The sequence below is a fragment of the Nuphar pumila genome, chromosome 17 (assembly GCF_984573655.1).
Source record: "Nuphar pumila chromosome 17, dmNupPumi1.hap1.1, whole genome shotgun sequence".
NCBI lineage: Eukaryota > Viridiplantae > Streptophyta > Magnoliopsida > Nymphaeales > Nymphaeaceae > Nuphar > Nuphar pumila.
This window is the reverse complement of record NC_143265.1, coordinates 521125-548078: the sequence shown is the minus strand read 5'-3', so window position 1 is coordinate 548078 and position 26954 is coordinate 521125. Positions and strand designations below refer to the sequence as shown.

The following is a 26954-nucleotide window of genomic DNA, read 5'->3' as shown; positions in this document are numbered from 1 at the left end:
AGAAAAAAAATCAGTTTTTCTTGGCATTGCCGAAACATATAGGTGTTGTCAAAAAATCGGGTGTCACCCAGAGTCATCACCGATTGTCGACAAAAGTAAAGCCTCCAAAGCGGTTTCAGCAATCGTCAAAAACCACCACCTGTATGTTGGTGGTCTGTTACTTGGAAAAAGGGAAAACCCTCATTCATAAGGAAGGAGAAGAAGAGGAGCAGTTGCCCAGAATCGGCATGTCAAGGGTATCAAAACGCTTGATAGAGTTTTTTCTGCTCAGTTCGACCTTCAATTCGTTGAAAAATCTTGGTCTTGCTGAAAAAACAATTTCCCCTCTTCTCAAAACCCTTCAATGGGAACTTGAGGGGGGTCGATCGAGGGCCTCTCTATCAGAGACCGAATTGCCAGAAGCAATTCGAGTGCCATTGTCCGACGGTACATCACCGAAAGAAACCTCACTTAGGGACTAGTTTCTTAAACCTCACCAAGGTGGTATCCCATGTTGGGGTCCTATGTCAAGCTGAAGACCTAGGATCAAACCCCGATGTCACATGGGGCTACCGTTGCTTTTACACAGGTTGCAACATGTAAGGCTGGGTGGTTGTGTCCCAAACCCAGAGTTTTACCTTGTAGGGAGGCAGGCCCGCTAGTGACTCGGTTCTCGGTGAGGGTTTCTCCGTCATAAAAAAAATTGTCCTTTCAATTTTAGTCCTTAATATTATTATTTCCTATGTGACTATGAAAAATTTAGAATAGATGTCATGTTTCCGCTATTTTCCAAAATAGATCTATATGCTGAATTTTTGCAATAGCCGATTTTCTTCTTGTTGGTTGTTGCTTTATCAATAAAGCAATTTTTATTTATTTATAATTTTAAATATTTTTATAGTTTTTTTTTTTTTTTAAAATTGAGGCATACGCTTTACGCCTCGAGGCTTATGCATCGCCTCAGATTTTGGTGGAGCGCCTCGCTACACCTCAACGCTTTTCACAACACTGGCTCAAACTCAACAAGGAGATGACATGGATTCCAAAAAACCAAATGGTAAGAGGACATGCCAATCAGAGTCTTGAAAGTAGTCCTATAAGCCTATAATGCATCATCAAGACGTTGGGGCTAGTCCTTTCGGTTTGGCAACACTGTCTTTTCAAAAATCCGCTTGATTTCCCTGTTAGAGACCTCGACCTGGCCACTCGTCTGTGGATGGTACGGTGTAGCAATCCAGTGATGTACTGAATACCTTTTAAGTAAGGAAGCAATCTGCACAATCTTGAAGTGCTTACCCCCATCACTAATCTATCGCTCTCGGGACACCGAACCTACTAAAGATGTTGTGCTTGATAAATCGAAGCACATCTTTATGATCATTGGTTCGTGTGGCCACGGCCTTGACCCACTTGGACGCATAATCGACCGCCACTAAAATGTAAGCAAAGCCTAACGACGGTAGGAAGGGGCCCATAAAGTCGATGCCCCAAACATAAAAAATCTCTACGACAAGAATGGGAAGAAGGGACATCATATCGCACTTGAAAATGCTCCCTGTCTACTGACAGCGTAAGCACCTCCTACAAAACTCATGAGCATCTCTATATAGTGTCGGCTACCAAAATCTAGACTGGAGGACTTTTGCAGCAGTCTTTCGACTAGAAAAGTAGCCTCCACAGGCCAAGTAGGGGTGGCAATCGGGTCGGGTTGGCGGGTCAGCATACCTCAACAAGAACCCGACCCGTTTATTAAACGGGTCGGCTGTGGCAAAAACGAACCCGACCCATTTATTAAACGGGTAACCCGACCCGACACGGTTAACCCGTTTAATAAACGGGTTGGGTTGGGTAATAAGGTTGGCGGATTAGCGGGCGGGTTGGGTTCGGGTAAACGGGTTGGCGGGCGAGTTGGGGTTGGGTAAACGGGTTGGCGGGTCAGGTTCGGGTAAACGGGTTGACTCGCTCGCCTAACCCGTTTATTAAACGGGTCAGCCGGGTTGGCATACCCCTAACACGAACCCGACCAGTTTAATAAACGGGTTAGGCGGGTCGACCCGTTTACGACACGAACCCATTTAAGCCAAACCCGAACCCGGCTAAGAAGCGGGTTGGTGGGTCGTGTCAGATTTTGCCACCCCTAAGGCCAAGGAATGACAAAACTCCATAATAGGTGCAAACTCCTCATCGGGGACGCACCTTCGATTCATCTGGTCAAGACATAATCGAAACAATTCTGAATCCTCCCATAAATAATGTTTCACCTGCGACATAGAGCGATCTCTCTCGTTCTTATTCCAATGTGCAGGGAACTCTCTGGTCAACAGAAGTTGATGATATGCACGAACCAGGGTAGACACTTAACATGAAGAAGCTGCTCATTCGAGAAGAAATCATCAATCTGTGCCTGATTAGTGGATGTCTCCACAGTCAGTCTGGACAGATGATCTGCTACAAGATTCTCGCATCTACTCTTATCTCGAATCTCGAGATCAAATTCTTATAGTAGAAGGATCCACCAGATGAGACGCGGTTTGGTATCCTTTTTACTCATCAGATACCTTAAAGCGGCATGATTAGAGTAAACGATAACCTTGGAACCCAATAAATATGAACAGAACTTTTCGAGGGCAAATACCACAGCTAACAATTCCTTCTCAGTTGTTGTATAATTCATCTGAGCATCGGAGAGGGTCCTGCTAGCGTAATAAATAACATGAGACCTCCGTTTTATTTTCTGGCTCAGAATGGCTCCTATCGCATAATCTGAAGAGTCACACATGATTTCGAAAGGTACCAACCAATCGGGAGCTCAAGGAATAGGTGCAGTGGTCAGGGCCTGCTTCAGAGATAAAAATGTCTTCAGACAGGCATCATCGAACAAAAATGGCTGGTTCTTTGCTAGCAGATTACATAATGCTCTAAAAATTCTGCTAAAATCCTTAATGAACCGCCTATAGAAACCTGCATGCCCTAAGAATGATCGCACCTGCCGTACTAAGGTCAGTGGAGATAATCTAGCAATGGACTCTACTTTGGCCTTATCGACCTCAATCCCTTTCTCGGACATAATATGTCCAAGAAGAATCCCTTGTCGAACCATGAAATGACTCTTCTCCCAGTTGAGCACAAGATTTGTCTCTCGCTAACTTTTGAAGACAATTATCAAAGGAAGAGCTATACATCAAAAAGTCATCCATAAAAATCTCTAGGACGTCATCTACCACGTGGGAAAAAATGTCCATCATACACCTTTGAAATGTTGTCGGGGCATTGCAAAGCCCAAACAACGTTCTTCTAAATGCGAAGGTGCCATACGGACATGTGAAGATAGTCTTCTCCCAGTCCTCGGGGTGAACGACCACCTGATTGTATCCTGAATAGCCATCCAGGAAGCATAAATAATGTTGACCTGCAAGTCTCTCTAAGATCTAGTCGATGAACGACAACAGGAAGTGATCCTTCCCTGTTGCATTATTCAACTTTTGATAATGAATGCATACTCGCTACCCCATAGTATTCCTCATGGGGACGTTTTCTCCTTTCTCATTAATCGCAACGGTGAGCTCAAACTTCTTGGGGACAACCTGGGTGGGGCTCATTCGATGACTATCGGAGATGGGATAAATGATCCTTGCGTCCAACCACCTGACTACCTCCTTCTTCACCGCCTCCTTCATGTGGAGATTTAACCTCCTTTGCTTCTCTCTTAAGGGCTTGACATCCTCGGCCATGATAATCCGATGCATGCAAAAGGAGGGGTCTATGCCCTTCAGATCCGCCACCGACCATCCAATTACCTCTTTATGCTCGTGCAGAAGCTGACACTTCTGAGTGTGAGTCTGGTCTGCGGAAATGATGATAGGGAGAGTTTGATCTTTGCCTAAAAAGGCATACTTGAGCGAGGCTGGCAGGGGCTTTAACTCAAGTTCAGGTGGACTTTCGATGGAAGGTTTGACAGGCTTCTCAGCCAAATCAGGACGGAGCTCGAAGTGCCAGGTCAATTGCGCTTCGCCTGACAATCGATCAAGCAGACCATAGCTCTCTCCCATGAGTGGTTCATCCTCCTCCTCTTGAGGTGGATCACTCAACGTCCAAATCAGCTCTGTTTCCACCAGGTCCTGAATGAAATTAACCTGGAAAGAAGCATCCACTCCTGCAGGGCCCATTGCTGCATTTAAAATGTTCAACCTCATCTTCCTGTTGCCAAAGGAAACATCTATCGCTCCAGTGCGGCAATTGATGCACGCGTTGGCAGTAGCAAGTAAGGGGCGACCAAAAATAATGGGCGTCTGCCTCACATCATCCACTCCCTCCATATCCAAGATGATGAAGTCTACAGGGAAGTAAAAGTCCTCTTCCTTGACCAACGCGTCCTTAAGAATCCCTTGCGGGACCTTAAGAGAACGATCTGCTAGCTGCAAGGTCATTGATGTCAGCTTCATCTCCTTTAACCCGAATGCATCATAAAATAAACCCGGCAAGATGTTCACACTTGCTCCGAGGTCGAGTAAAACACGCTCGACTGTAATATCTCCTATGACGCAAGAGATAATAGGAGCCCCTGGGTCCTTGAGCTTTGGTGGAGTTTGGTGTTGTAGCACTGCACTCACTTGCTCGGTTAGATAAATCTTCTTCAGCACATTGGACCTCAACTTCCTCTTCTGCTTACAAAGCTCCTTCATGAACTTTACGTATATAGGGACCTGCTGGATGACGTCAAGCAGGGGGAGGTTTATTTGAATGTGCTTGAAGATCTCAAGCATCTCCTACATCTTCACCCCCTGCTTGCCGAACGACTTCAGCTTCTCGAGAGCCTCATGAAAGGGGGCTTTAGGTATATACGATTTGGAAGGCTCAGATGGGGGAGCCCTTCCGCTATCCTGGGGCATATCAGTAGGGACCGACTACTCAACACTAGGTCTCTCGCTTTCTTCTGCAGCCTCCCTCGCTTTATATTGTTTTTCGCTCCTAAGGGTTATAACCGCTTGAGCCTGCTTTTGATATGCACCTGATATGTGCAGGCCATGCATCGGCTCCTTACCCTTAGGGTTAACCATAGACTGGCTAGGCAGTGTCCCTTCGCTTCGCTTGCTAAGCGCCTTGGTGAGCTGTCTCATCTGCGTCTCTAATTTGGCAATGGACTGTGTGTTAGAGTTCAGGTTCGCCTTAATGTCTGAGAAAATCTGCAACATCTTGTCCTCAAAGGACTGGTTGGCTGCAGGCTCCTGGGATGGAGGCTGACTAAACGAAGGCTGGGCTGAAGGGAAACTGGACCGATAGAAACTAGGCACATAACCGCCTTGCCTGGGTGGGTTTTGGGAAGGTACAAGGGGTTGTTATGGATTCCTCCACAAGAAATTAGGATGATTTCACGAACCTGGGTTATAAGTACTGGAATATGGGTTTAGCGAAACCTTGCGTCATCTGAGCTTGCTCCTAGACAAACTCAGGGTACTGTGGCGCCACAGGGCAGTCAAACACATGGTGTGTTGGGCTAGCACACATCGCACACACCTGCACGGCTGAGGAGGGATTCGACAACAACTGATCCAATTTCTGGGATAGCAGGTCAACCTTGTTTTGCAACTCAAGGTGTGTCCCTATCTCGTAAATGCCAGCCTTTTTCTCTCCATCTTGAGCATGTGTAGTTCTCTTGCAACGTGATGCCGACGCGTGGTGCATCAAATTCTCGCTCAGGGTCTCAAACAAGGCCCATGCTTCATCCTCACTCTTCAGCATGAAAGTGCCTCCACAGGCTGCGTCTACCATCCGACGGTTTTTCTCGGTCAGACCATCGTAAAAGTATTACACAAGTTGCCAACAAGGCACTTGGTGGTGGAGACACTTTCAGAGAAGATCTTTCATTTTCTCCCAAGTTTCATGAAACTCTTCCCCTTCGATCTGAGAAAAACTGGTGATGGCTTTTCGATATTGGTTCATCTTACCAATCAGGAAGTATTTCTTGAGAAACTCTCTTTGCATCCATTCCCAAGTGATAATTTGAATTGTATCTAAGGCCTTCAGCCAATGCTTGACTTTGTCCTTGAGGAAGAATGGGAACAACATCAACCTCAACGTGCCATCTCCGAAATTGTTGATTTACACCGTAGAGTAGATATCGATGAACTCATCGAGATGACAGTAGGGGTCTTTGTTGCTAAGGCCATAAAATGTTGTAACATTTGGATGATATTGGCCTTGATCTCGAACTGTGGTACTCCTACAACGGGTCTAGCGATGCAGGAGACGAGAGTATATTCATTAGGAATGAAATACTCCCTCAGGGGAAGGGTCAACTGCTGATCCTCGACCATGGGATCGTATCGACGGGCTCTCCTAATAATCTATGTCACATGGGTGCGGGTGCGACACGGGTGCGACGCAATTTTAAAATTTTTGGACACGGGGACTCAACTATATATTATTATTATTATTATTATTATTATTTTTAAAAAGTGCACAGACACAACACAGTCCGTGACTGTGTCTGTGTCTGTGACTGTGCACAGTCACAGTCTGTGACTGCAGCACAGTCAACTGTGACTGCAACACAGTCCACTATGCACTGTCACAGTCTGTGACTGCAACACAGTCCACTATGCACAACACTGTGTACTGTGCACTGTGACTCTTTTTATATATTTTTTTAAATAAAAAATATAAAAAAAATCTTTTTTTTAGGGACAAATGGACATTTTTGGACTCGGCCAAAGTTGACCGAGTCCAAAATGTGGACGGACTCGGCCTCGACTCGTTGACCGAGTCCGACTTGGCGTTGACCGAGTCCAGGCCGAGTTCGAAGCCGCACCCGTGTCCGCACCCGTGTTGGGGCGTGTCGACTCGAGTGCGGCACCTCCCTAGCCAAGTCCGTGTGACTTAGTTAATAATAGATTCGGGGTTCTCAACAGGCTCAACAAGCTCGGGTTCAAGCAAGCGTCGCTCTTGAATACACCTTAGGGTAGACTAGTGTAGAAACCATCCTAAAACAAGAGCTTTCTACCTACCTAACGCGCAACGTGATCAAACCGCAACAAACCACGAAGCGAGTAAAATAATAAAGTACGAAAGCAATAAACAAACACCACACACTTGCACCCAAACAGATGTTTTGCGAAAAGCAAACTATGAGCACGGTATCAATCGTGCGCAGTTACCTCTTAGGGTAGCCTAATAGGTGGGTGATGCAGGAATAATAAACTGGTCTTTAGGGCTCACAAGCACGCGATTCTACAATTCTAAGCACTGAAATAAACTAACTATCCTAAGTAATAAGCAAAAAAATAAACTAGCAGCCCTAAATAAGTAACAAAAAGGAAACTAACAATCCTAAGTAAAACGAGAACACACAATGGGCAATAAAGTGAATACTCGTCTTTCTATCGCTGTTCCTCGCCAACGACGCCAAAAATTTGGTGCAAGTTTTTGAAATAGATTTTTAAAACAATATTTTCAATAAAAACAGTGTGAAAGCCAGACACCAAATACTAAAAATCGGCTCGCACGAGTGGTGGAGTCCAGGTCGATATCAGAGAACGGCAGAAACACTTTATATTCTATAAAAAACTAATCTACTCTTTATTGTCTTGAAAAACAAAAGAATTAATTAACTAAGAGTGTGGCCCTTTACAGAGAGCTTAAACAAATAATAATTAGTTACCGGCTATGTCACAGGGACTCGACTAGCAGGGTGCCGCACCCGCTGCGGGTGCGGCACCGGGTGCGGCACCGGGTGCGGTCAACCCGACCCTGGGTGCGTTGACCGCACCCAGGGTCATTTTGGTCCATTTTTTTGTTTTTTTTTTTAATTTTTCCCTATGAAATGGGCTGCGGATGGTCCAGTTTTTTTGGTTTTTTTTTTAAAAAATTTTTTTGCCCTATGAAATGGGCTGCGGAATTAAAAAAAAATTTCTGGGAGGGGGGCTCCCCCCTATAAACCCCCTTCAGGGGCGGCCCCCCTTGGACCCCCGCCCGCTGACCGCGCAGCGGGACCCGCGCCAGGGGAAACCCCCGAACCCCCCATATATATATATTACATTTTTGCCCCTGCCGCACCCCCGCACTCGGGTTTTTTGGAAGTGCCGAATCCCCACACCCATGTGACATAGGTTACCGGCCTTTTACAAATTCAAATTAATAAAATAAATAACCCTAATCTAAAACAAAAGAGAAAAAGGGTCTTCGTAGCTTTAGCTTCTAGTCCCTTTGATGTCTTTGATTTATACTCTTTCTTTCCTATTCATGAACGGCTCCCTTAAGGGGCTGGACTTTTTGAGGGGACCTTTTGGAGACCTCAAAGAGCTCTTCAAGGGCACTTTTGAGAGCCTACCACACGTCCAACTGTTTTTTTGCAAAACAGAATCACAAAACAAAACAAAAACAATACAAAACTAGACAAAAACTTAAGGTTAGTTGAATTAAAAATCAACAAAACAAGAATCTGAACAACTAACAATCAAACAAACTAACTCATTAAAAGACAAAATAGCAAAACAAACTAACAAACTGTGTAACAAATTTGAAACAAACTAAACTACCTAAAGTAACTATAAACCTAATGGATTCAAAACAAACAATATGTATGCAACAAAATAATAACTATGTTCGATTAAGCTAACTATTTAGACTAACACAGTAAAGAAAATGTGAATAAACTAAACAATAAAAATCATAAGTCTAAATTTACTGTAATCTAACTATAATAAAAGAAGCTAACTAATTTATTTTTATTAAATAAACTATTGCTGAACTAATAAATTAAATCTAAAGACAACTCTATTACTAAACATGCAGGCATTGGACTAGAGTTATTGTCAAACATGCAGAATCGTGTTTGGCGTTAATCCATCAAAACAAAACAGCGTGAAACACTGTTCTGTATATATATGATGTGGATTGGCTGCACGTATACTGTTATCAAAACAAATTACGTAACTTGACTGAAAATATGAAATACTTTAAGCTAATCTAACAATTAATTATTAAGACTAATGCTAAACCAATCTTGACTCAACAACTAACGCAGATCACACAACAAAACAAAAAAATAAATCAGATTTAGACTTAGCTTCAATCACGCTGAGCGTGTTTGACGCTGAGTGCGTGATGTGGGCATAGCGTTTCACGCTGTGCTGGCTTAAACTTGAAACCGGAACAGTGTGTCACGCTGTTCGGTTGGAGCTTGAAATGCTGCAGCTCGTGGCCGTGTGCAGCTCCTATCCTGCTGTAAAAAAGAAAAATTATTTTCTTAAAACTGTACTCAGCCGGCCATGAAGCGCATATGCTGATCGGTGCCTGCCGTCTGTCGTTAGATACAGACTGCATGAACAGCAAATCACGCCGATCTGATCGTGTTGTCGATGTTGCACGTTATGCGTGATCTCAACTAACAAATAAACTAGAACAAACAAAAAAACAAACAGTAACAGCAGAAACACTATGATCTACCGAGTAACTATGGTAACCGATTATATTTTTAACCATGCTATCTAAACAACCAACGAAAAATCAATTATGAGGGAGAAACACAGCAACACTAGTTTCTACGATGCATATAAACTATTCTAAGATGCGGAAACGAAACAAATACAAATCAGATTATGCTCTATGCTATGAAGATGCAACAAATTAAATATAATGCTTGCAATGATCCTAAGTACTACGAAGAAGGGGGAGAAGAAGCAAACCGTGTGATTTACATCTGATGGAGGGGTTGAGAAGAAGGTTTTTCCCTTGAGCTGCGCGTGCTTCCGTTGAGAGGGGAGGGGGGGTAAGAAGAATCGATGCCAGAAGAAGGTTAGAAGTAAGGAGAAAATGGGAGAGAAAGGAAGAGAACGAGTGAGAACCGATTAAGAACGAGGAGGAGGAGGAAGAGAAGAGAAGAGAAGAGAAGAGAAGAGGGAGAAGTGGCTTGCGTTTTCTCAGAAGGAAAAACGTGGGCTGCAGCTAAGAAAATAATATTTATACTAAAAATCCTAGGTTACACGATTTCTGTGAAAGTCTGGATAACTTTTAAAAATTTCAAAAAGGCTCTTCCTCTAAAAAATGTGTTTTCCAAAAAAGAGACTACTTCTAAACCGATTAAAATTAATTAATTAACTCTTAATCTAATTATACTACATCTTAAATAGTCCTAAACTAATTTAAACACTTAAAAACGTAGGGAAGAGCTTGAACTATGCGATTTTCCTATATTTCAGTTTCAATGCGATTTCTCGAAAATAAAGATAAGAATGAGTTTTTAATGTGATTTTTCGACGGATTATGTATAAAAATGAATGAATAAAATGCAAAACTTATTCATGATCAGGTAAACTCCATTTTTTAGCTCAAATTCATGAGAAATATTTCCATTTCATAGTTTTGGAAATATGACATCCTTTATTTTCTGCTGTCCAGATATAGGTTTGGTCTTGATTTGAGGACTTTGTTTGAGCTTTCATTTGTGAATTTTTGAAAAAAATTGGATGGCCTGGTATAGACAGGATTCAAATTTATCTTACTAGAAGAGTTGTTATATCATGGTCACCAGGGTCGTGGGAGCCATATGTTGCAGGTCACACGTTCATGGTTTGCTAGGATTTTTTTGTTGGGAGGTGGAGCTCATATGACCTAAGAGAGAGAGAGAGAGAGAGAGAGAGAGAGAGAGAGAGAGACCTCTATTAGTCGGACTTGGGTGATGGGTTTGCTTGGACTGAAGTCTGAGATGGCCCAGATGGGTTAGTAGTTGGGTCTGAGTAGGCCTATGTCTGATTGGTAAGACCTGGCCCTGCAATAAGTGTTACAACAGGGATATGTGTGAGAGAGAGATGTTAATGGAGATGGATCACACAGTGTGGGGGGCGGGGCACGGAGGAGAAAGGGGGTCGATCAGTGCCCTTCCCTTTTTAAGTGTTTTTTCCTTTAACTTGGACACATTTGGACCCAGACAAAATTGACTGAGTTAAAATTGGACCAAATTGGTTGGCTGGAGGTTGATTGCTCCTGACACTTGATGACCCAAGTCTTGCCGTCTCGGGTTTCACATCTGCTCTCATGTTGCATTGCGTCTTACTTTGACCCTTTAGAAGTGTCTATATTGCATAGGACTATTGAGATTACATCAGAGCAGTCGGATCCATAAAAATTTAATGCAGTTGCTTTGTGTAACGGAGAGCATGAAACATAGGGGTTAAAAACCTCATACTTTGAAAGGAATCCTAATCTGCTCCCTCTTTCTAAGGAATGCGAATACCAATAAGATTAACACCAGTAATTTGCACTTCACATGAAAACTTGTAGATGTGGTACTTTGAACTCTTGCTGACAGATCCATTTGTGTCCTAGTTCATGCTTTTATTTTCCCACCTGCTCTGTATCCGGCAAAGCTAGTTTCAGCATTCTCCAAGCTGTTTCTCCTATGGTCACCAGAGTTACTGGTAGGAGTTCATGGATTGCCGAGGCCTGAAGATCCCGGTATGCTGGGGTAAAATCATCTAAGGTAGAAAGGAATTTGGTGTAATTGGGTCATTTAGTCATGGTCATGGGTCACTGCCCAAGTTAGAGAACCTAATAACCACGGTTCATTTAAGCTGAAAAAATATGGGTTAAGATCAGGTACACTTTGGGAATCAGGTTGTAGCTTACAGCCCAAGGTAGAGAACTCATCCGGGAAAGATGGTATGGGCATTTGCAAATTTAGTAAGAAAATCATGGAAACCATCAAAACTTCGTCTCTTCTGCATCTTTGTAGGACATTTGACCTGCTAATATTTGTGATGTGTGACTTGGTGGTGATTGCTGTGTAATCTCTTTTTTTTCCTATGACTAGTTGGGGCAGAAGTTTTCTCAGCCACCTGCTGAAGATGTGTTCTATGCTAGAACAAGATCCATGCTAACTTCACTGGGCCTTGAGAATTATGAGAGGAACTTCAAGAAAGGACTGCTGACGGATCACACTTTACCTATGCTTACAGACAGGTAATTTTAGTTGTCATCTGCATTTCAGCAACAATGTTAACGATAAAGCATATCTTTGTTTCAAAAAAATGGTAACAACCCGTCACTATTTCACACACATATGGGCCTGGTCCTCATTATATGGGTACCACCATTACAACATTCAGAAAATTTCAGACGTATGGATTACAAACAGCATGTTTGCGTGTTGACACACCACTTCCTAGTACAAACACCCATCTTACAAGCATAAACATGGCTATGCTGGGGGGTTTAATTATTTGTGATGTCACGTAGCTTTCAACGATGGCATCATCAATTTTGCCTTAATCTTTGTTCTCGAACTTCTGTTTCAGTGCGTTGAGGGATGTGAAGATCCCACCTGGACCCAGGCTTCTTATTCTTGATCACATCCAAAGGTACAATTTGCAAATTTCCTAGCCCTTGTTTCTACAATGTGCTTCTTGTAACTAGTTATTGAGTATCTACTGTGCAGGGATGTGGAGTTGAGAGAAAGGAAATGATGCTGCTATGAACATTGCTGTTCGACCTTTTCCAGACACATTGATTACTTTCATTTCTGATTATGCCTCGAGTATAAACTTGTATTTACTTTCTCCACATTTGCAAAAAAGGCTATTGAGAGCCTATGCAGAAATATTTATTTGTTTCTTACATTGAGAAAACATTGAGGCTCTTTTTGGTACTTCATTTTGAATCATAAGACGTTTCTAGTGTTTGAAGTTGTTAGTGCTGCATAACTGTGGGGAACATGGACAAAAAGGATCGCTGCTTATGGCATCATATGTCATCTTAGCTGTCCAACCAAATGTAGCTGAAATTCTGGTCGTATGTATGATTGAGTGAGAATGTGGACGGACAGGATGCATTCAGTTGGACAGCTAGGATCATCTCATTATATATCGTAAGATGTGTCAGTTTCCAAGGCGTTGGAGAGGAGATGAGAGGGGTGATGGGAGTGGAGATGAAAATAAGAGATGAGGCTGGGATACACAAGGATGTTGAAAATGACCCATCTCCACTCTCAACACTATTCACATCTCTCAAAGCAGGGTTCCCAAACACCTGTGAGGGTAGCCGGATAGGTGGTATTAATTACACCCTCCTTAAATACCATCTCCCCGCTCCGAAATAGAGACTTATTGGTGAAGTTAAACTTTGCAAACGTAGTGCTTGTTGAAATGTAAGGGCTGCTCGAGTAATGGGGGAATCTCTAGGTTCAAGTTCCTACTTCTAAAGGGTGGGAAACTACTAATGATCGAAGGCCCTTGAGCATCGGCGGTACGAGGACGCCCCTCATCATCTTTCTCATTCATATATATAATATCATTGAAAAGAGGTCGGAGCGCGTAGTTGATCATGAGTATTCAATAAATAAGCATGCTAAGACCATGAATCCTAATAATTTGGTCGGAAATTAAATAGTTATATTAGATTTAGTAATTGAGCACAATCAGCTTTTGTTAAGGTAAAATATGGGTATATTTGCAACCGTCTCCGTATCACCTGCCTGGAAAAGCCAGTCATGGGCTCAAACCCATGACCCACTTTCTCAAGTAATTGAGCATCAACTTGTTGGATCGGGTCACCTCCATGTGGACCTGATCCATTTGGTGAAGCAAAAGGACACGCGTATTTTTTGAGAGAAGTTAAAGGAAATAAATAGCAAAATATTGTGGACTTAAAATGCAAAAGTTAAAAGTAAGTTAAAAAGAAAAGGAGGGCATGATGGCCCTTGTGTGGTTTTTTTTTCTTGGTTGCTCTTATAAGAAAGAGAGAAAAAGAGAGGGAAGAATGTGTGTGTGGCTTTCACAAGATTGTGAGAAAGAGAGAGATTGTGGGAAAGAAATAAAAATAAAGAAAAGAAACTTGACTTTGTTGTGTTCTTTTATCTTCTTCAAATCATTTTTTTGTTTTGTGAAGATTAGGGCAAGGGAAAAAGGGCTTTTGTTGTGGGAAGGTCATCACTCCTTATTAGGTGATATTCTTTCACTTCTATCTCTTTGTTTGCATTGTTATTTTTCTACTGTGATGATTTGTGGGTTTATTGGAGTGTAGGCATTGTGTATGCCTATTTGTAACTATTTTTTATATCACATAGTGAAGTTGTTGTTGGGTTGTTCTCAACCACGTGGTTTTTACCTTTCTTTTGAGAGGATTTTTCATGTTAAAATTGGTGTGTGCCTTTTTTTTATTGTATTCTTTATTTTCTTTATTATCCCTTGCTCACGTGCGTCCATATATATATATATATATATATATATATATATATATATATATATATATATTGTGGTATCCCTTGGATGATAAGGGTTTTATTTTAGAGCTTGGGTGAAAGAAGTTGTTCTATGTAATATATGCAAGGCATAAAAGTGATTCTTTTTCAGGTTCTTTATTGTTGGCGCCTTCATTCGCCATTCGAGTTTAGTCAGCTTGCACATTTTTTCTAACATCAGTGGTATCAGAGCTTGTGGTTCAAGAATGAATATAAGCACAAGTCAAATGATTAGTTTAAATGATACAAATTATAATTTATGGAAGAATAAGATAAAAGATCTTTTATTTGTGAAGGCTATGCATCTTTCGGTGTTTGCTACTAAAAAACCAGAGTCTAAGAGTGATGAAGAGTGAGAATTTGAGCATGAGCAAGTATTTGGTTTTATTTGATAATTTATTGATAAGAATGTCTAAAATAATATTCAACATGAGAATCATGCAAAGTCATTGTGGATCAAGCTTAAAAATTTATATCCTTCAAAGACCGACAATAACAAATTGTATTTGCTTAGACGGATGATGCAACTCAAGCATAAAGAAGGAAACTCTATAACCGACCGCTTGAATGAGTTTCAAGGGTTTATTAATCAGTTGTCTGGCATGAGTATTAAATTTGAAGATGAAGTTGTAGAGCTTTTGATGCTTGCCAATCTATCAAATTCATAAGAGAAATTTAAAGTCTCACTCACCAACTCCACTCCAAATGGTGTTGTTTCTATGGATCTTGTTAAAGCTGATATTTTCAATGAAGAGATGAGAAGAAAGTCTCAAGGATATTCTACATAGTCAGAGACATTGGTCACTAAGAATAGGGGAGAAGTAAATTCAAGGGTGAAAATGGTAGAGATAAAAGCCAAAGCAAATCAAGATTAATGTACAAGAACATGGAGTGTCATCATTGAAGAAAAAAAGGGGCACATAAAAAAATATTGTTTTTAGTTGAAGAGAGAGAACAAGAGTGTTGAAAAGCAAGAAAAGAAGAATAATGAGAATGATGATCGTGTCGCCTTGACTACTTTGATTAAGTTAGTTGTTGTCTATGATGATGATATGATAAACTTAATTAGTCATGATACTAATTGGGTGATAGATAGTGGTGTCTCTCTTCATGTTACTTCAAATAGAGAGTTCTTTGCTACTTATACTCTGAGTGAGTTTGAAGTGTTGAGAATGTGTAATGATAGCTTGTCTCAGGTTATTGGTGTTGGTGATATAAATTTGCAAACCAATAATGGAATCATGTTGGTGCTTAAAGATGTTAGGCATGTGCCAAATGTTCGCTTGCATTTGATTTTAGCAAGAAAGCTTGATGATGAAGGCTTTTGTAATACATTCAATGATGGTCAATAAACTCACTAGAGGCTCATTGGTTATGGCTCATGGAAAGAAGTGCAACAGTTTGTATGTTTTGCAGGCATCAATTTCAAAGGATATCATGAATGTGACTAAAAATAAAAAGTCAATTGAATTATGGCACAAGAGGTCGAGTCATATGAGTGAGAACGACATTGAATGTTTGATAAAGAAGAATTTACTTCATGGAATGAAGAAAGAGAAGTTGAAGAGATGTACTCATTGCTTGGTTGAAAAGCAAAAGCGAGTATACTTCAAGAGTCATCCTTCATCAAGAAAGAATTTTTTTTTAGAGTTGGTACACTCAGATGTATGCGGTCCTTTGAATGAGAGTTCACTTGGAGGTGCACTTTATTTTGTGACCTTCATTGATGACTATTCAAGAAAGTTGTGGGTCTACACTTTTAAGAGGAAAGACCAAGTGCTTGATGCATTCAAGCATTTTCATGCTCTTGTTGAGAGACAGACAAAGAAGTTGAAGTGCATACGAACTGACAATGGAAGTGAGTATTTGAGACCATTTGATGAATATTGTAGGATGCATGGTATAAGGCATCAAAAGACTCCTGCTAAGACTCCTTAGTTGAATGGTGTAGATGAGAGAATGAATAAAACTCTTGTTGAAAGAGTTAGATGCATGTTGTCAGAAGCAAGGTTGCCAAGGCACTTTTAGGGTGAAGCATTATATATTGTGGTTCATGTTATTAAGTTGTCTCTTCGTGTACCTCTAGATGGTGATGTTTCTGATAGGGTTTAGTTTGAAAAAGATGTTTCCTATAACCATTTGTGTGTTTTTTGGTGCAAAGCTTTTATGCATATTCCTAAGGATGAAAGGACAAAGTTGAAAGCAAAAACACGACAGTGTATATTTTTGGGACATGGTCAGGATGAGTTTGAGTACAGGTTGTATGATCCTATTGAGAAGAAGCTTGTCAAAAGTAGAGATGTTGTCTTTATTGAAGATTAGACTATTGAAGACATTGAGAAAGTGGTGAAAGAAAAATCTTAATGCAGTGACAACTTCATTAATATAGACCCTGTCCCTTTGCCATCTTTCCTAAATTCAGTTGAAGATGACACACATAAGGATGTTGAAAATTCACAACATGATGTTTACAGGTCAGATATGTCTGATGGTGATGATGTTGAGTAGCATGAGACTAGTTCTTCTTCAACTATAGTCACTTTTATAGATCTATTAGAGAGAGATAATCATACACTAGATATCCTATACATGAGTATGTTTTGTTGACTGATGGTGGAGAGCCTGAGAGCTATGAGGAGGCTATGCAAGATGTACAGAAAGAGAAGTGGATTGAAGCCATGAAGAATGAGATGCAATCTCTTTATGACAATCATACCTTTAAGCTTATACCACTGCCTAAAGGTAAAAGGGCTTTGAATAATCATTGGGTTTTTAGAGTAAAGCAAGATGAGAACTCATTATACCCACAATATAAAGCTAGATTGGTTGTAAAAGGCTTTAGTCAAAAGAAAGGTGTTGACTTTGAAGAGATCTTCTCACTAGTTGCTAAAATGTCTTCTATCAGAGTTGTTTTGAGCTTGGTAGCAAGTCTTGATTTGAAAATTGAGCAGATGGAAGATGGATGTGAAGACCGCCTTTCTCCATGGTGATCTTGAGGAAGAAATATACATGGTACAACCTGAAGGGTTTGAGAAGAAAAGAAATGAAGACTATGTTTGCATGTTGAGAAAGAGTTTATATGGTTTAAAGCAAGCTCCTAGACAGTGGTACAAGAAGTTTAAGTCTTTTATAGGGGAGCATGGTTACAAGAAGACTACTTCAAACCATTGTGCCTTTGTTAAGAAGTTCTTAAATGATGATTTTGTTATATTGTTGCTCTATGTTGATGACATGCTCATTGTAGGTAAGAATACTTTGAGAATTGCTAGCTTGAAGAAAGAGTTAAGCAAATCATTTGCCATGAAGGACTTGGTAGCCGCAAGTCAAATTTTGAGCATGAAGATTGTTCGTGATAGAAAGACAAAGAAGTTATAGCTATCACAAGAGAAATATATTGAGAAAGTACTTCAAAGATTCAATAGACAAGGCAAAGACAGTGAGTACCCCCACTTGGAGCACAATTTAAGCTAAGCATAAAGTAGAGTCCTTCTACAGATAAAGAGAAAGAGGACATGCAAAAGATTCCTTATGCTTCAGCTGTTGGCAGTTTGATCTATGCAATTGTGTGTACGAGGTTAGATATAGCTCACTCAGTTGGGGTTGTCAGCAGATTTCTTTCAAATCCTGGAAAATAGCATTAGAATGCTATGAAATGAATTTTGAGATATCTTAGAGCCCCATGCAGAGTGTGTCTTTGTTTTGGTGCGCAAAAGCCTACTTTAGTAGGATATTTAGATTCAGATATAGCACAGGATGTTGATTCTAGAAAGTCTATATCTGGATATTTGATTACTTCAGTAGGTAGTGTAGTGTCTTGGCAGTCGAGACTTTAAAAGTGTGTGGTACTATCTACCACAAAGGCAGAGTTCATTGCAGTAACAGAAGCAAGTAAAGAGTTACTATGGATGAGGAAGTTTATGCAGGAACTTGGTTTTACTCAAGAGAAATATGTTTTATATTGTGACAGTTAGAGTGCGATTCATCTTGGCAAGAATTCTACATTTCATGCAAGGTTGAAGCATATTGATGTAAGGTACAATTGAATACGTGATGTGTTAGATGCAAAGTTACTTGAGCTTGAGAACATTCATACTTATGACAATGGTACATATATGATGACCAAGGAGTTGACTCTTGGTAAGCTTGAAATATGTTGCTCCATTGCCGGTTTGGCAAAGTCCTCTACATAGTCGGTGAGGGGGAGATGTGTTGGATCGGGTCACCTCCATGTGGAGGACTCTGTCCATTTGGTGAAGCAAAAGGATGCCTCCTATGAGTGGTGCGTGTTTTTGAGAGAAGTTATAAATAGAAAAATATTATGAACTTAAAATATAAAAGTTAAAAAGAAAAGGAGGGCACGATGGCCCTTCTGTGATTTTTTTTCTTGGTTGCTCTTAGAAGAAAGAGAGAGAAAAAGAGAGGGAAGAGGGTTTTCTTCCTTCTTTGTGTGTGTGGCTTCCACAAGATTGTGAGAAAGAAAGAGAGAGATTATGAGAGAGGAAGAGAAAGAAGGAAGATTGTTATCATTGCAAAATTTTACTTTTGCAAGTGAAACTGACCTTTGAAAAAGATTTTGAAAATAACTCACCTCAGTTTTAAAATGCGAAAAGATTATGAGGAATGGGACTCACCTGTCGGTACGAGGTTCAATCGTTCATGGTGCTATAACCAGGGGTAATTGAACCAAAGATCAATCATGTGTTTTGCTTTGCTTAACTATCTAAATCGGTGTTCTATTCCTAAATGTACAAAGAATGAGGCATGTGCTATGACTTAGAAAAAAATGCAGATTGAAAACATGATGTATGCTTCAAATATTGGAAAATACTTGGAAAAAGAACACTTTGAAAATCGTGAATCACATCTGAGAAGTATTTTTGAAGAAAGAAAAATCGATTTTTGAAGAAAAATAAATCTTTTTGAGAAAATCGAATTCTAAAGAAACTTTGGAGATTTTTTAGAAAATCAATTTTTTCGAGTTTTTAACTCTTGAATTGATCAAAAGGATGGGCGTGTAACCCTATGAAAAACTATTCATGATGCAATCTAACCTAGATGATGCATGAATACAATTTGAGAAAATATTTTTTGAAGAATTTTTGAGAAATCATTGATAAAAGATTTTTTGTGCCTTATAGAAGTTAGATTAAATAAATTCTGCACATATTCCTGACTATGGCCATGAATACATATTGAATATATCTCATTTTGAAAATATGCAATGATTTCTGAAAATGCTTAAGTGTGTAGGTCATTTGTGGCTTAAAAGAAGATGATAAATCTGGATATTGTTCGTATTCTGACTATGACCACAAATACGAACTCAATCGAGTTTATTAACTTCTTAGAAGCGAGTGACATGACATTCGTGTAGACCATGGTGGATTTGAATATGCATGAATCATCATCCATCATACATTAACATATTATTAAAAATAAACTATATGCAATGCAACCCTATTCTAAGCAAAAAATTAAATTCTTATTCCAATTTTTTTATAATTTACATCAATAATAAATTAAAGTAAATAAAAGAAAAATAAAGAAAATACATTCTTGAGTGTCTCTGCAAAATTAGCAAACTTGTTAGTGAAGATATTTCAGCTTTTCTGGATTTATCCAACAATATCTGAAAATTACTGGATTTATCCAGATATAAGTCATTTCTCATGCTATCCTGAGATAAACATAATAAAAAATGATGCAAAATTGAATAAATAATAAAAATAAACAACTTTGGAATTTAGAATTTTTGAGAAAAATAGCTAAAATACCCTTAAAAATTAACCTTTATTATAAAATAGGGTTGAAATTAGGGTTTTTTTCAGAAAAGATTTTGGTAAAAAGTTTAATCTAGGGATCAAACAAATTCAAAATGATGCAAAATCAGGTAGAGGGCACCCTAATATGATTATGAACATGATCAAACCCTAAAAATATAATGCTTTTCATGAAAAGTTTGAAATATTATAAAAAAATGAATTTTACCAGTGTTTCGCTTGAATCAGGACTCTACGGGCATCTTGTTTTCATGATTTAACTAAATAATACATCAAATGAATTCCAAAATTTGTAAAAATTGACATGAATACTTATAATTATCCTAAAATTAAAATAAAATAAAAAAATATATTTTTGGCATTATTTTGATATGAAAATTGAATAAAAATATTAAAATATATGATTTTTGCCTGCGGGCATGTACCTATCACAGTGTCAGACCCGAATCAGGCATCAAACAGTAATGAAAAACTGTAAAATTTCACATGGAGAAACTAGACAACTGAACAAAAAAAAAACTTTTACAGATCAAAAAAATCATCTTCGGTTAGGGAGATATCATTCCAGCAATATACGTTTGATTTCAATGAATGCGTAACGGTTTAAAAAAAAACAGTTCTGATTTCAGTTTAATTTAAAATAGCAGACGAAGTTTAAAAATTACCAAAATCATACTGATAAAACTAGACATGCTGTTGAATCCATGACATCTTACGGATTGGAAAAATGATCTTTGGTTAAGGAGATAGGGTATGCTTAAGTTGACCTAGAGCTTAAATAATGCATAACAGTCACTGTAAAACAAATTATGTTTTTTGATAGAGTAAAAATAGCAAAGGATTATAGAAAAATTTGAAAATTTTACAAAATATACTAGACTTCTTGAAAAACACATTATTTTTTACGGATTGTCGATCGAATCTTCGATGAGGGAGATATCACCTCGACAAACCACCCTTTATTCCATATAACGTTTTTACGGTGTAGGAATAAGAGTTCGGTTTCTGATTTTTTTAGCAAGGTTATAAAGCTCAAAATAATCCATTTTTTTCATTGAAAGTCAGTGACCCACACATGTTTTTATCATAAAAAATTTAAATTTTATTTAAAAATATAAACTATTGAAATAAATATATTAATAGATGGACAAAATTCGAGATTACGAAACTAAAATCCTAAATCAAAATAAAACCTAATTTAACATGATAAAATTGATAAAACATGTAAATAATGCTATCAATCATGATTAAATGCATGAATAACTGAAAATAAACATGAATATGATGAAATAAAAACAAAAACACAAGGAAGCACAATCAAAAATTTGATTTGGCCACTAAAAGAGGGATTCGATCCATAGAGGGATCAAATCTCGATCTTTTTTCGGCCGTTTGATAAAATAAATAAAAAATAAATATTATTAATGGATCAAAATGTGTAAGGGACCATCAAACATCAGCTGCTCATCATCTTGAGGCCCTCACATGATTTCTTGAAATAAAAAAAAGGAAAAAACATGCTAAAAGAAGCGATAATGCCAATTTTAATAAAAAATAAACAAAAATTAAGAAAAGGGAAGAAGACCTTACCTTGAAGATTCAATGAAGAAGGCTGGAGGAGAAATAAGACTTGATAGAGGTGAGAGAGGGATAGGAAGAGATGCCTTGGTCGAAATCCCCATGGACCCTTTTTATAGATTTTCTTTAAGTTTAATTAGAGAGTCTTATTTCCTTGAAAATTTTCTTAATTAGACCAATTGAGGGGGGGGGGGGGTCTATCCCTAAAAAAATCTACCTAATTAAACTTAATTAACCTAATTAAGACTCCTAATTAGCCTAAAACAATCTCAAATGTGGTGCCACCTACTGTGAACCCACACTTGATTTTAAAAGCCATAATTTCAAGTTTTAAAAACAAAATTTTAAAATGTTAAAATAAAGGTTGAGTTTTAAAAATCAAATTTGATCCTTTCAAACTTCTAATTCAATTAGGACACTAACTAAACCCTAAACTAACCTAAATACCCTCAAATGTGGTGCCACCTACTGTGGGCTCCATTTGTTTTTTCAGAAAATTATTTAATAACTTGAAAATAAAGGGGTTAAAAATAAGGTTTTCAAAAGGGGTTTGAAACAAAGGATAAAAATCAGAGTTTTAAATCAACTAGAGTCCAAAGCGAGTTGAAACTCTCTCAGATGTGGCGCCAATTGTGTGGGCCCCACATTTGAGTTTTTTGAAAAGGTTAGAATAAAGGTTAAAGAGAGTTTTTTTAAAACAAATGAAAATAAAAGCAAAGAGTAAATTTAAGAAAATTAGAGTCCTAAACCAACTGAAACTCCTGACTAGAGTCCTAAAATTTTGAAACTCTAAAATTTGAGTTTTTGAAAGACAAACGAAGTGGTTTTGGAAGATCTTTTCAGAGATTAGTAAAAATAAAGAAAAAGACAGAATCAGGGTTAGAGTCCTAATCAACTAAAAGTCTAGAATAGAGTCCCAAAGTTTTGAAACTCTGAGAACTGGATCTATTTTCGAAAAACAAGTAAAATAAGAGTAAAAAAATGAAATCAAAGTAGAGTTCTGAACCAACTAAAGCTTTGGAGCAGAATCCTAAATTTTTGAAACACTAGAATAAAGTCCTAAAATTTTGAAATTTGATTTTTTGAAAGATAAATAAATTTTTTTTGAAAGTTTTTTTAAAAAACAAAGTCAGGGTTAGAGTCCTAATTCAACTGAAACTCTGAAACAGAGTCCTAATTCAACTAAAACTCTAACATTTTGACTTCTTTTGAAAGATTTTGAAAGATTTTCTTGAAAATGTGTAAAAAATGGAAGTGAAAGGTAGAGTCCTAATCCGATTGAAACTCTGTGATAGAGTACTAGTCCGACTAAAACTCTAAGATTTTGGTTTTTTTTTGAAAGATTTTGAAAGGTTTTATTGAAAATAGGTAAAAATAAAAGTGAAAGATAGAGTCAATCCGACTAAAACTCTGTGATAGAGTTCTAGTCCGACTGAAACTCTAAAATTTTGGTCAAAATGAAAGAAATGAGCAAGGGATAAGGCTACCTCTGATTTAAAACCAAAATGAAATTTTGAAAAAAGTTTTAAAAGGTGAAAAAACAATCCAAAATCAACTAAAACTCTGAAATTTGAGAAATTTGGATGAAAGAAAGGATCAAAAAATAACAACACCTAGATGAGTCCCATCCGAGAATTGAGATCAGTTAAAAATTGTTTTTAAAACGAATCCAGATCGCTTTCTAAGAAAAATATTATGAAATAAAAGAATATAAGATCCTGGGGGATTGACAAATGACAAATATTGATCTAAAACCCAGTTTTTTAAAATTGATTTTGAAAGAAAGTTTTTAAAATCGAATCTAGATTTGAAAATTTTGGAAAACCAGGGTGCTAGATCTCGAGAATGACATGCAATGTCATGAAATGCCATGAAATGATACAAAATGGCATGAAATGAGATGCAAAATGCAAAACCTGGATGAGGGATTTGAAGTCCCGGGCCCCTGGGAGAAACAAAGAATTGAACATTCCTTTTCGGGGATTGAAATATTTGAATTTGAGACAAAATTTGGGCTCTAAATAGCCCTGGCTCAGATGTCGACCAACTGGTTCCCTGAAGGATTTAAAGAGCAGGTCTCAGTGGCAAGAGGAAAGGGTTTGTGAGCGAAGGTGAAAAATTTAGGGTGTCTACAAAGATAAGCTTAGCTTTGTTGTGTTCTTCATCTTCTTCAAATCCTCTTCTTGTTTTATGAAGATTAGAAAAAAAAAGGCCTTTGTTATGGGAAGGTCATCACTCCTTATTAGGTGATATTCTTTCACTTTTACCTCTTTGTTTGCATTGTTATTTATCTATTGTGATGATTTGTGAGCTTATTTAAGTGTAGGCATTATGTATGCCCATTTGTAGCCATTCTTTATATAATATAGTAGAGTTGTTGGGTTGTTCTCAACCCCGTGGTTTTACCTTTTTTTTGAGAGAGTTTTCCACGTTAAAATTGGTGTGTACATCTTTCTTATTGCATTCTTTATTTTCTTTATTATCCTTTGCTCGTGTGCATCAATATATATATATATATATATATATATATATATATATATATATATATATATATATATATATATATATATATATATATATATATATATATATTGTGGTCCCTACTAAGGAGTCGACTGAAGAGCTCACTGCCATACCTACTGACCAGTCGATCTCTTCCGCTAGGCCCAAGGAGAACGGGCAGGGCCCACGACCTATGTCTTCTTCGTATATTCTCAGAGCCCCTTTTCTTGAGACCTTGGCCAAACCGATTGATTTTGTCAAGCAGGGGGCTTGCATGTACGAGATACTTGATATGTTCAAGCAGGTTCACATAAACATTCCCCTGCTTGATGTCATCCAACAGGTGCCTGCCTATGCAAAGTTTCTCAAAGAACTTTGCACGCAGAAGAGAAAATCGAGGTCGTTGCCCAAAACAATCTTCTTGATTGAGCAGGTGAGCTCCGTGTTTCACCACCAAGCCCCATCCAAGCTCAAGGATCCTGGGGCACCGATCATCTCGTGTGTTATAGGGAACATGACTATCGAGCGTGCATTGCTCGATCTTGGGGCAAGCGTGAACATATTGCCAAGTTTCCTTTATGACACCTTTGGAATTGGGGATTTAAAGTTTATGACTACTATCTTCAGTTGGCTGACAGGTCAACCAAGCGTCCGCGAGGAATCTTTAAAGATGTGTTAGTCATGGGCGATGACTTTTACTTCCCTGTCGATTTTCTTGTTTTGGACATGGAGGGCACTGATGTCGCTCACCAGATCCTCATCATTCTGAGCAGTCCATTCTTGGCCACTGCCCATGCTCGTATCGATTGTCATAATGGGGAGATGGACTTTTTTTTTGGTAATAAGAGTTTACGATTACATATCTTTGATGTTGCCACGAGAGCGATAGGACTTGACGATTACCTTTAGGTGATAGACGTCACAAGGAAGCAGTCCGATCCACAGATGGATGCATGCCCTGATAGTTGTTCAGTTTATGGCTCTCCATCCTTTGAAACTAGCCTCCACGTGAAGACTAAGCTCTGTCTTTTCAGGTTTCAGAGTTATTGTAGGATTTATAAGGGTAGAGTTGGAGGAAACATAGTGCGCAGTGTCACATATGACACTCTTTTTCTCATAACCACTGATTGAGCATGACTTCACGTTTATTGATCTCATGGACGATGAAGGGTCACCATAGATCCGTCTGGCTGAAGACGTAAAACTTAGTGCTTTATGGGAGACAACCTATATTTGTGATGTACTATTAGTAGTCTTAGTAGTTTTCCGTTTTTAGTTAGTTTCTTCTTTCATGCGTTAAATGATAGAGCATGTATGCATTGTATTTTTGTATATTTTTATGAGTTACAAACTGTGAGACAGGTGAAACCTCTGCAGAACCATTCACATGCCATATCAAGTAAGGTTCCACAACGTGGATCAAGTGACTTCTATTACTTTCCTCCCATTTATTTTGTTCTCATATACATTCACTCAGTTTCATGCAAGCATGGGGGAGTGCCACTGAGGACAGTGTCATTCAAGCATGAGGGAGGGGTGTAGTTTGCACACCCAAACTTTTTCTGTCCTTATACTTGCACTTTTGATGACAACTCATAAAAGTTGGACTTTTAAGGAATGAGTTTGATCTTATATGAATGCTTTACAAAATCTAACATTTTTAGAGAATTTTTAAGCACCACAAATTTTTTTCTGATACTGATATAGAAAAACATCATTGTTTATGTGAATTTCAAAGAAATGGCGATAGATGCATGTTAGAGTTTATTTTGAATCACAAGTATGAATATGCATATTTTTATTTTTGAAAACTAAGCAAATGAACAAAAATTGAAAAAGAGCATACATTTAGTTGTTTATATCTTTGCATTCCTCAGTAGCTGGGTTGAGAGACAAGTTAAAGTGTTTGAGTTTCATGTCGAAAAGGATAATGAAGGAAGTCACTCTTTTGTCTAAGTTAATATATGTGGCTTATTTTGTTCGAGCAAGTAGAGCCTAAGGGGTGTTTACACTTGGTGCTCTAAAGACATCTGGCTCAGAAGTAACCGACCTGAAAGCCCGTTACATGGACTTTATAGAGAGCCTAATAGATGTTGACATTGCACATGACAAAGAAGTAGACTATATGTAAAAATATTAAAATTGAAGGTCTAATAACTTGAGCAATTAAGTCTGAGGGATACTTTGTATCTGGTGCCCTAAGGTCGTCTGGCCTGTGAGTCACTAACCCAAAGCTCGTTACACGAGTCATGAAATCTGGAAATTTGAAATAGTGTTCAACAAAAAAAAAAGGAAAAGTGTGAAAAATTAAAAATCAAGAAAGAAAAAAAAGAGCGTAAAAGAAAAAGTTCACTGCTTAGAAGCAAATATTCAGAAAACCTGTGCAGAAAATATATGAGTGAGGATAAGTAAATAATGATATGTGTATATTTGATTTTTTAAGAATAAAGCATAAATAATTATGATATTTAGAAAAGTGAAAGAAAATATTTTATTCTGTGGTGACATGTAAAAGACTCTAATTATGGTTTGAAAATGCAATGGCATGAAATATTCGTGAAAACAAAATCCTTAGCTGCCTAATGCTTTTTGAAGTTGATTTGTTATGCATACATGACAAAGATGTTTGTGGGTAGCATCACTGCAAACCCTCATGAGACCTTACTCATCCACTGAGGTAACCCAGGGGTTTAAAAGGCTTGTTGTATACGCTAAATGCAACCATGATTTCTACAAAAGTGAGTTAGATTTTTATTTTGATTAGTTTAGTATTTTTGCTTTTTTGCTTCAGTTTGCTCGAGGACTAGCAAACGATAAGCATGGGATAATTTGATCATGCATAATATTTTGCATTTTATTCATCTTATTTTCTGCATGATCTAGTG

At 38.3% G+C, this 26954-nt stretch overlaps 1 protein-coding gene across 1 annotated transcript in view; it reads left to right on the top strand.

Annotated features, from left to right (window-relative positions):
• LOC149811283 (chloroplastic import inner membrane translocase subunit HP30-2-like) overlaps nt 1–12634 on the top strand; it is a 29407-nt gene extending 16773 nt beyond the window's left edge. Inside the window, exons 4-6 of the mRNA XM_089992845.1 lie at nt 11786–11934; nt 12270–12332; nt 12410–12634. Of these exons, the coding sequence (XP_089848971.1) occupies nt 11786–11934; nt 12270–12332; nt 12410–12437 (240 nt within the window). The 3' untranslated portion in view covers nt 12438–12634. The remainder of the gene's footprint in view (nt 1–11785; nt 11935–12269; nt 12333–12409) is intronic.
• Nucleotides 12635–26954: the final 14320 nt, after the last annotated feature.